This window comes from Mytilus edulis, chromosome 9, assembly GCF_963676685.1.
Source record: "Mytilus edulis chromosome 9, xbMytEdul2.2, whole genome shotgun sequence".
Taxonomy (NCBI): Eukaryota; Metazoa; Mollusca; class Bivalvia; order Mytilida; family Mytilidae; genus Mytilus; species Mytilus edulis.
This window is the reverse complement of record NC_092352.1, coordinates 59237418-59248284: the sequence shown is the minus strand read 5'-3', so window position 1 is coordinate 59248284 and position 10867 is coordinate 59237418. Positions and strand designations below refer to the sequence as shown.

The following is a 10867-nucleotide window of genomic DNA, read 5'->3' as shown; positions in this document are numbered from 1 at the left end:
AATTTCTTATAGGCTTGTATACAGAGTTCGGTAAAACCATACAATTACGTATCGACGAACATGCTAGCTTTCCTTAATCCACGAAAATTGGTACCCACGAAAATAAATAAATTCACAGTTAAGTGAAATAAAAGCTCATTAAGATATCAGGCTCATACGTTTGTACGTCAGACGTGGGTCGTCTACATACGAATAATCAGCGACTCTCGAATAAAAGTAAAAACACTAAATGAAGTACACACGTTGAAGAGCATTTTTTAGTTGTCCATAATATGTTTAGTAGACGAGTATCTGACACTGTCGGCTGCATACAGACATGTTTTGCACTTTTATATACTTTCCCCCTGTGTGTCACGTATGCTCCACTCATATGCGGGATCTGTAAGAAAAATGGTATACTTTGCCATTTAAATAGTATATAATGATTTGCAGTATGTTAAATTGAACACTTTCAGTTACACCGTTATTTACTTATCGTTTTCTTATTTAAAAAGTTTAGTTAATGTTCTTGTTTATTAGTATATAGTTTGATTAACAATAAAAGTACGATAACATTAATTAGAAAACTATTTTTGTTTGTGTTTTTTTACGTATCGGAAGTGACTTTACTTTAAAAATTCATGATGAAAATAAGGTTGATGTTAATTTACATGTTTATAAGGAAACTGCAACGGATATTTTTTTCAAAATCAACTTCGTAATACCATATTCATAGTTCACCTGTCTTATTATTGAAATTATGTGCATGCAACGCAGTGGAGATCTGAAACAATAGAAGTGAGTTAAAATGTTTGTTTTTGATTTGTTAATTGAGAGACAACACTAATTTCATAGTTTTCTGATAAAAATATATTCATTTTATTGCTATAAAAAAACAAGGAAATTAATCGTCGAAATGAAATTGTTTTACAAGATAAATATCAATCAATCACGCGAATTGCATGTAAAACTAACTTTTGTTCATGGGAAAGTCACATGGACTTTTAAAATAAAACAAATTACAATAAAAGCATGAAAAATATAATTTTCTTTTTATTAAATTCACGTTATATTCATGGGGAAATCCTCACGTGAGATTCGTGAGAATCTTAATTTATCGCTATTTTGTGTATTTTTCCTTCGATCTTTTTTGTGATAATTTTTCATATCATGCTACTCGCTTGAGATGGAAAATTATCGCTAGAAACTAAGGAGCCACGTGGCGTTGCTTAAACAAATTGACAGGAAATTGACAACGTCGTCATAGGTAAAATTGCGATAAACAGATTAACATTGGTCATCTCAACTCGATTGCTTTACTCGCTTTCGCCGTAACCGGCTCAAGCGAGAAAACTAATCTCGTTGAGATAACCAACGATAATCTATAAATACCTGGTTTATGTGAATCTCAATAAACGTAAAATTCATATGTAAATTGTCACATGAGTTTCGTGTATAAGGTAGTCTGGGGTGAATGTCGAATTCAATTTTTCATGTGAATTTCATGCAAAATTCACGTGAGCAAAATGAACCTTTATAAATGTATCTTAAGAAGCAAATGCAATATTAAAGCACATGATATGGTTATTGACAAGATATTTCAGGATTGTCCTATGTTCAATATCAAATCAAACAGTGCATGCAATAATTTTATTCTATTGTTGCATTTTAATATTTCAGCATTTCATAGAAATGTTCACCTACATTGGATGCTTTAAAGATCGTGGCAGTAGAAGACTATTACATGTTGGACCATTCACAACAGCAAATAATGAAATGTCAACCAATATATGCTTCAACCACTGCAATCCTAAAAACTATGAATATTTCGCAACAAAGGTATAAACCAGGTTTGCATACATACGTATTGAATATTAATTTGAGTATTGAATGATATGTTAAATAAAAAAACACATTAAGCTTGGTTTGTATGTAGATATTTTTATACGTGCAGTTGTATTATAAAAAAATCGAACATCTTATAATAATGTAGTGGCTAATATAATGAAATTCAAAACAGTGTGGCTGTGGCCATTGATTGACACATTAAATGCATCCATTGACTGGGAAAATTTAGGTGATGGTTTGTATGTAACGATCACTGCTCACTATGTACTTTTTAAAGACACTTAAACTATGGGGTCACCAAAGGTTCTCAACACCTTAATAAAGTAATTCGAAAAATTAATCAGAAATAACACGATGTTTTGATTTATAACAATTATATAAATCAAAACAAAAAGGTTATTCCTGATTAATTTTTCGAATTATTTTATAATTAAAGGCGTTAAGAAACCTTTGGTGACCCAACAGTTTAAATGTCTATCGTAGGTACGTCGTGAACAGTGGTCGTTACAGACAAACGTTCACGTAAATTGTCCCAGTCAATGGATGAATTTAATGTGTCAATCAATGGCCACAGCCACACTGTTTTGAATTTCATTCTAATATTCAACATGAATTAACATGTAAGACTTTTTTCCTCAAATGTAAGCGCTAAAATACTGCTTAATATTATCGCTTAATTAAAAAGAATCTGGTGCAAAACCAGCTGTCTCTGATCACAAAGGATATCATTTCAAACAGTGTGTCTGTTTTGTACTTAAAAGATCGTGAAAAAAAATATGCATGTAAATGTACAGTTTCGAACTATGGTACTTGTTATAACAATGTTTAAACGGTATTCAACGTCCTGTTCTTATGTTGTTTCCACATTAGGATAGTCGAATATGACAGCTCATGGTTATATTTGATTTTTAAAATCAATACTGGTTTCCACTTAAGCCAAATGAATATAGATATCATCCAACCAATACCCTTCCAATGTTAAAAGTTATAAGTAATAAATTAAATGCTATAATACAGTGTTCCTCTTTTTTGAAAATAACAGTTAAAATACCATTGCTTTTGTGGTAATGGAACAAACATCAGTTCTGATCAGAATCCTAGAACACATGAGATAGATTGTTATATGAAATGCAGAGGGCATCCATCAATGAATTGTGGTGGCATATGGGCAGCATCTGTATATAAAATAATTAGAAAAGGTGATGTTTTTTTATGATCTTTCATAGCATGATATCTTTGCAAAGTGCATTATAAACACAATGATTATGAATAGCAGAGACAAAACTCTTGTATAATTTTGTTTTCTTTTGCATGCAAGTAGTATACTATTGTACATATTTGATCGCTTGAAATACATAAACAAATTAAAGACAAAAACAACATATTTTGTCTCTTAAAAACCGCAGTAACACCATATAAAACATAAATGGTAATTATTCATTAGATCTTCAAGTGAGATAACTTCAGTCGGCTATTTTTTTTTAGAGGTATGCGTAAACTGAATGATTTTTTGTTATAATTGTGACTTCATTTATTTTCGTGGGCACCAATGTTCGTGGATAATAGAAAACTTACTGTTCGTGGATATTTGAAGAATGGGAAGACTTTAGACCAGTGCTTTAACTTCCATCTGAGAAGTTGAAAGTTTACTGTCTATCTCCGCTTTCTTGGCCTAGTAAACTCTGATATCAAAGACCATACACGGTCTTAATAAGTTTTAACAGTGCATTCACAACAATAATCAAAACTAAATTTCCAAAGGCGCGGGGGACTTACCCTTACTTGAAACAAATAACTGCAATAAGAACGCTTAAAAAACGAATAATGAGGTCTATTAATGAAGATGCGATATTGATAAATTGGTAGATTTATCGTGTCAAAATAAATCTTTCCAAAACATTGTCATTTATTCGTTTCGTTTCGTCCGATTTATAAAACAAAAGGTATCTCTCCATGAATTGAGCATGATTAAAATATAGTTATCTGTTGACCTTGCGCAATCAACAGCCCATCTATTAATCGGTCATGTTAATGGTGTTGGGAAAGGCAGATTGCCTGCACAATAAGTTTAAAACACGTTTCCTTTTTGTACCTCTTCTAAAACTATATGTCGAAGTAGTTTTTGAAGCAAGCATCATGCATGTCATGGTAAATATCTTACAAGATTTTTCATCTATCCCCTTGAGAATCTATCCCGGGGTTAGGGGAACGGGGGAGGGGTGGTGAAGGCACTCTAATAATACAATACTTTCTCTCTTTTCTTTATACCTTGATGAAAGTATTGCGGCAACATTTCATTTACATCCACATCTATCATTAAATCAAATCTGACGAAACAATCCGATCCATGAGTTCATTTTCTGAAAATAAGAGACGTTTAGTCATAGAAAGCGCCATTATTAGAATGACATATCTAATCCATGAAAAGTGTTGTTAATTCGTTTAACCTTTGACATTTATCTTCGCTTTTCGTTAATTCGTGTAAGACATCTCTGTAATACAATAATTGGCAATCATACCACATTTTCTTACATTTTTTTATTGTAATTTGATTCTTAAATTAAGACTTTCTTATTGACCGACATTTATCAACATCATCATATTCTACTTAAAACAATAGATTTTCAAGACTATCATTTGAAATCATATATTATATATTTCACAAACACAATATATTTATATTATATATTTCACAAACACAATATATTATTTCTCAAACAAACTTCCAAGCTAACTATGGTTTCCAATCATCTATGTCTCCAGCTATGTTGCACTAGACTGTTCTTACGTTTGTTCACTAGTAAGCTGGTATATCGACTATAGAGCAGTGGCCTTTGTTTGCTTGAATCAACTTCATAAGAACTCTGGTCAATAGATGGCTCATAGGGAATCATACCACAACTCGTTATTTGTATATAATGTAATGTGTTAACCAATTAATACATACCGAATAGTTAACAAAAGCCATGACATTCAATGGTTTGAAACTAGTGATCAGAATGAAGGTAATGACCAACAACGTTGGTGACAAGCTATCTAATTTTTTGCAATCTGGATACCCTAACGTACATGTAATTGTTAATCATAAAATTAGCACACTAAGAAATTGTTTTTATCCCATATTATACAAGTGTGTTTTAACTCTCAAGTTATTACGATATCTCTCAAGGACAATACAATATTGAACTACGTGTTCATTAATTCAGTTTCCATACTTTACTTTTTGCTACCAGGTTCTCAGTTGTCGACGACAGAACAGACACCAACAATTTCGAGACAAAATCAGTCGGATATCACTGATATAGGTAAACAGGTTTCTTTTGTATTCATCAACTTGCCCAATTTTAGATGTTTGTGGAATTAAAACAACTTTTTGTTGATTTTGCTTTATTTTCATCCATTTTATGCAGATGCCGTGGTGTTGTTACCTTGTACATCTCGATTGATTCACATTTATCATACATTGATCATGGTTTGAAGCAAGGCATAAAGTGACAAGGACAAACGTGAGGAACAGCAACTTGACTTGTCATATGGATAAGCTGGTCCATAACTCGACTGTTCAATAGCACCAAATAGTTCATCATAAACATGAGACATGAAATATGTTTAAAATGTTTTATACCATATTGCATTTTTTTCTAAACCCGCAAGTTATTATAATATCTTACGACAATAGAAGAGGGGCAACAGATGCCTGAGGGACAGTCAAACTCATAGATCGAAAGAAACTGACAACGCGATAGTTAAAAATGAAAAAAAGACAAACAGACAAATAATAGTGCACAATACACAACTTAGAAAACTAAAAACTAAGTAGCACGAGCCCCATCAAAATGGTGAATAAACGATGAAACGAAGTTTGATTTAGTTACACAAAATTAATGCACTGTTCCTTCTTTCAGGTCCTATGGTATCGACGACAGAACATACACTAACAATTCCGGAGCAAAGTCAATCTGTTATAGGTAAATACTTTTTGTTACAACAATAGTTTGGTATTTATCTTTTTATTGGCTTATTTCTACGTTTGAACACGCTCCCATTATTAAAACCGTTTTGGTAAACAGCTAGGTGAAGTTGACACTAGTGTGGATCTAGCCGGCGTTAATATGCATGAGGCTAGCCGTCAATAATATTCATGAGATCAAAACCGCGTTCGATGAAATGTTTTGGGTAGTTATTAGATTGTGACAATAAAATAAATTTTGCTGTCACATCTAGTTTTATTCAGTGTAAAGATAAACAAAAAACAAGCAACTACGTCATAATACTGTTATGATAATTAAAAAGTAGTTTTTATTAATTTCAAACAATTGTAGGCATTGGTATTGGGCTAACAATAGTAGTGTTCTTATCCATAGTAGCAGCTGTCAGTTTTTTGTTCTGGCGAAGAAGGTATATTTCCATGTTTCACTAATATTAAGTATGACATATATACCTACCGGGTTCTATCATATACATAGTATTTCATTGTTCTCTGTTGGTACCATGCAAGAGTACATGTATACAGAAAGACAAACACAACAAAAGAATCTAAATAAATGTAAAAAGCTATTTTAAAAGACGAAAAAGATAAAAATCAGGACAAATTCTAATTAATGAAAAAAATGAATATGGCTGTTTATGTCGGATTAAGTAATAAAAAGGCATACGGCATTGATAGGCTACTTTGTCAGCAAATATTTCAAAAGAAAATAAATGTACATATATATAAGAAGATGTTGTATGAGTGTCAATGAGACAATTCTCTAATCCAAGTCACAATTTGTAAAATACAATCTTCAACACGGAGCAAGCTATAAAGGGCCCTCAAAAATGACTAGACAGTGTAAAACCATTCAAATTGGAAAACCAACGGTCTAATCTATATGAAAAACGCGTAACATGAAACACTTAAGAAATACATCAATAAAGGACAATACCGAACATCAGAATAATGACTTAGAACAAGTGCATCCAACTATAGCGGGTTTAATTGTTTTAATACGTACCAACCTTCACCCTTATCTGAAACTATAGTGTAACATCACAACATAAAAAAGACACACTATAAAATTTAATCGTTGGAAATATTCAATGTACGTTTATCCTCATCTCATTTCATTCAAAAAAGTATTGTTTTCATCTTTAACTATTGTAAAAAGTAATAAAGATGGTTCATTTTAAACATAATACACTTTGATTATACCTAACGCCTGGCCCAAATTAATTTTCTGATTGCAAAATGAAAATATTTTCTAGGTCCATGCCTAAAAAACAATGAAATATCAGAATTTATCAACTGTATATATGTACATGTACACTTATTTACTTTATCATTGATTGAAAATTTATTAAATATGATACTTTTATTATAATCTCAATCATCATTGATTATTTTTATTTCAGAGAACAAAAGGCTAATATAAAGGAATCACGAGGACACGAGTATGATGGAAATCAGAATGTATCAATCTCAGACAGTTCGTCCAATGAATTGCATGTCTATGAAAAATGTCATACATACGGAAATTCAAATTCGAATAAAACAACACGAATTTCAAATGGATATATCGAGCCGCAAACATGCAGTACGACCGCAAACCACGTGCACCGTAAACCCGTAACAGACCAAGGGCATGCTCAAGATAAACTAGATAAAAGATCAATCATCAAAAACATGTTGCCTTCCTTACAACACAACTACTTTAAGTTAGTTAATGATATAACCGGCAAAGTAAAAAGGGACCACATTGCAGACACCTCACAAACAGAACTTCATTTGACAGCCAGTGGCAGCAATGGCGCATATGCTATTCTAGATTCAACGGCAACTGGTTTCAGCAAAGGTAAACGTTTCCTCCCAAGAAATGAACAAACAAATTATCAAATAAAACTCGAAAAGAAAAATCATTTGATTAAAGGTGATGAAGACTACTGCTGTGTTGAAGGAGAATATAATACACTGAACAAAATCCGGAGATTTTTTAATGAAGGTAGTTTATATAGTCATTCAGTGGATGGTGTTTATGACATATCCGGAAATAACAACCAGTCAAAAACTACAGATCATACCTACGATCATGCCATTGGAAGTCAAACTGTAATAGCAACTGACTATGATCATGTATTTTAACATTAGGAGTTGAACTTAATTTGCATACATGTTTGTGAATATTTGATGTAATTGTAAAAACATATTATTTCACTTTCCAGTTGTAGTTTAAATTTTACAGAAAGAAATATGTTGATCATAATTTAGCAAAAACTGTTCTTTTTGTTTAAACAATATTTTATTTTCAAAATTGCACTAAATATAATTATACAATACAAATAAAGAGATTGACAAACAAAAAGAACTTATACAAATCTGCCTATCTTACTGTTCTTTTTGAATCCGTATGGTTCAATAAACTATACTTATAGTTTCATCCACTCATGTTATTACACAAAAACAAACGGTAAAAAGCCTGATTTGGTAGGTTATATTCGTAAAAAAAGGGGACAAGATTGTAGCTACATTATGAACATACCCGCTATCATCTGTGAAACGGATAGTCCATGGAGTATAAAAAAAAAGAAGATGTGGTATGATTGCCAATGAGACAACTCTCCACAAGAGACCAAAATGACACAAAAATTAACAACTATAGGTCACCGTACGGCCTTCAACAATGAGCAAAGTCATACCGCAAAGTCAGCTATTAAAGTTCCCGAAATGACAATATAAAACAATTCAAACAAGAAAACCAACGGTCTTATTTATGTAAAAAAAAATGAACAAAAAACAAATATGTACATTGTAACACATAAACAAACGACAACCACTGAATTACAGGCTTCTGACTTGGGACAGGCACATACATACAAAATGTGGCGGGGTTACAAATGTTAGCGGGATACCAACTCTCCCCCTAACTTGGGACAATGGTATAACAGTACAAAAATGTACAACAGAAGACTAAAAGAACGTACTATAAAAATCATTTGAAAAAGGTTTAACTCATCAGATGGACAAAAATACAAGTGGACGTGGCCGTGTACCAACTCGTGATAAATTACGCCGTTAGTTTTCTCGTTTGAATTGTTTCCCATTGATATGCTTCATACATTGTATCCAGCTTTTTAATATATTTAAGCAACGTTAGATATTGCTACTACCATGAAAAATAGCACTAAGTAAATATTTGATAAGGAAATTTTCTTAGAATTGCTGAAATGAATATTTCAAATTATGTATGAAAATAAAGGTTGCTTCTTAAATTTTCACAATTTGATAGAGAAAGAATAAAAATATAATATTCATAGGCTTCGGACTATCAGAAAAAACGTTCACTTGGCGGTGTCCCATGTAACAAACTCGAACAATTCGCGAAATGTTCACGCAACTCTTCTAAATTTTGCATGAATGTTTTATGACTAGATATATTTCAGTACTGGTTTACATGGCCATCTCAATATAAAATTAGCATAGATATTTTGAAAGAAAATGTATAAATGGCTGCCCCAGGGGAAATTTATTTTGGAAACTTGAAACATTTCAGTTAAAAAAATAAAATTTTGAACTATAATTTATTAAATTGTAAGCACAATCGTTTTGTACTAAGTGTACTAAGCTCCAAAAGTTCAAATTAATGAATGAATTGAGCAAAATATTCAATTCAAAACAAAAGGTTTGCAATGTCTTGCGGTAATGTCCGAGTTAATCTTTCTTGCCTTCACAAAACTTTTACTGCCAAAAAAGTTTTCGGCTTTGATTACTATACCAATAAAAAGTACTTTAAAAGTTGAAATTATTACAGCAAATTGTAATACGATTAACTACAAAATGTACATGGTTACCTATAAAAATTAAGGATTAATGAAAATGTCTTGCAAGGGTCCGTTAACATTATTTGACGTCGCCACAAGCGTAATATGGGACGACATGAACTGCATTCGTGGTTTTCTTCCTCTACTTAATGTAAATGTCTTACTTTCAACAAAACGAAATGATGCATATTACAGTGGCGGATCCAGGGGGGGGGTTCCGGGGGTGCGCACCCCCCCCCCCTTTATTTTTGCCGATCAATGCATTTGTATCGGGACATATGTTTTGCACCCCCTGCACCCCCCCCCCTCTTTGCCCTGGGTTAGCACCCCCCCCCCCCCTTTCGAAAATTCCTGCATCCGACCCTGTATTATTACAAAAATACACATCTATAAGACGATTAAAAAGTTAAGAAAACTTCAGTGTCATAACTATAAGCCATTTAATTAATTGTCGCTAGTTCCACTGCTTGAATAAAATCATATTCGGGTTGTTTATATAATGCAGCAATATTCCCCCGAAAAACACATTATTACTAGAAGTAAAATGTAATATCCGATGTAAAAAATTATAAAATCATATTGGAATGGAATATATCGGCATTTCTACTTGTGTGCTATACTTTGCATTTTCCCAACAAGGAAAGCAGGAAAAACTTGATAGTGCGCGTTTCTAATTTAACGTTATGTTTGGAAATTCTGTTACACTAAATGGTAGCAATATCTGACGTTGCGTATGGAACAAGTGGTCTTTTTTCTCGTTGTTGGAGACCGCAGTGTGAACTATTATAATTGATTATATCGACTTCATTTTGCCTCTGGTGGATACATGTAGTTGTCTTATTGTTGGTACAGTTTTTACAGTACATGACTATGTATTTTCTTATTTTGATTTAGCGGTTTACAGGTCGAAAACGAAATGTATGAAAACATGCCTTGGAGTGGTTGTCATGCACATACATGTATGTTGTGCAGTACAAACTTACTTATCATGCGTGTTGTATTCCATTAATTATTAATCATAATGATAAGTATCTTTATTTTATTTTTCTATATTTCTTGATTACTATTATATAATATTCTTTTTCTTTATCTAATATTCTTTTTCTTTATTTCCTCATTCATTTCTTTATCTATCATTTTTTGAGTGTGTTTGTTAGATTGTTTGTTTGTTTATTTACTTGTGTTATTTTAAATAAAAGTCGATCAATTGTTGAATCATGATGGTGTAAAACACCCTACTGTAGAT

The 10867-nt window shown here is 32.1% G+C and overlaps 1 protein-coding gene across 2 annotated transcripts; it reads left to right on the top strand.

The window, feature by feature from the left end:
- Window positions 1-711: 711 nt before the first annotated feature.
- LOC139488667 (uncharacterized) lies at window positions 712-8077 on the top strand. Of its 2 annotated transcripts, XM_071274470.1 has the most exons (7): window positions 712-777; window positions 1660-1818; window positions 2870-3026; window positions 5061-5132; window positions 5733-5795; window positions 6150-6225; window positions 7219-8077. In XM_071274470.1, the coding sequence occupies exons 2-7, from the start codon at window positions 1672-1674 to the stop codon at window positions 7943-7945; spliced, it is 1242 nt and encodes a 413-aa protein (XP_071130571.1). In that variant the 5' UTR covers window positions 712-777; window positions 1660-1671; the 3' UTR covers window positions 7946-8077. The 2 variants fall into 2 exon arrangements, with proteins under 2 accessions (XP_071130571.1, XP_071130573.1); XM_071274472.1 differs by lacking the exons at window positions 712-777; window positions 5061-5132 and having other exon boundaries at window positions 1667-1818.
- Window positions 8078-10867: the final 2790 nt, after the last annotated feature.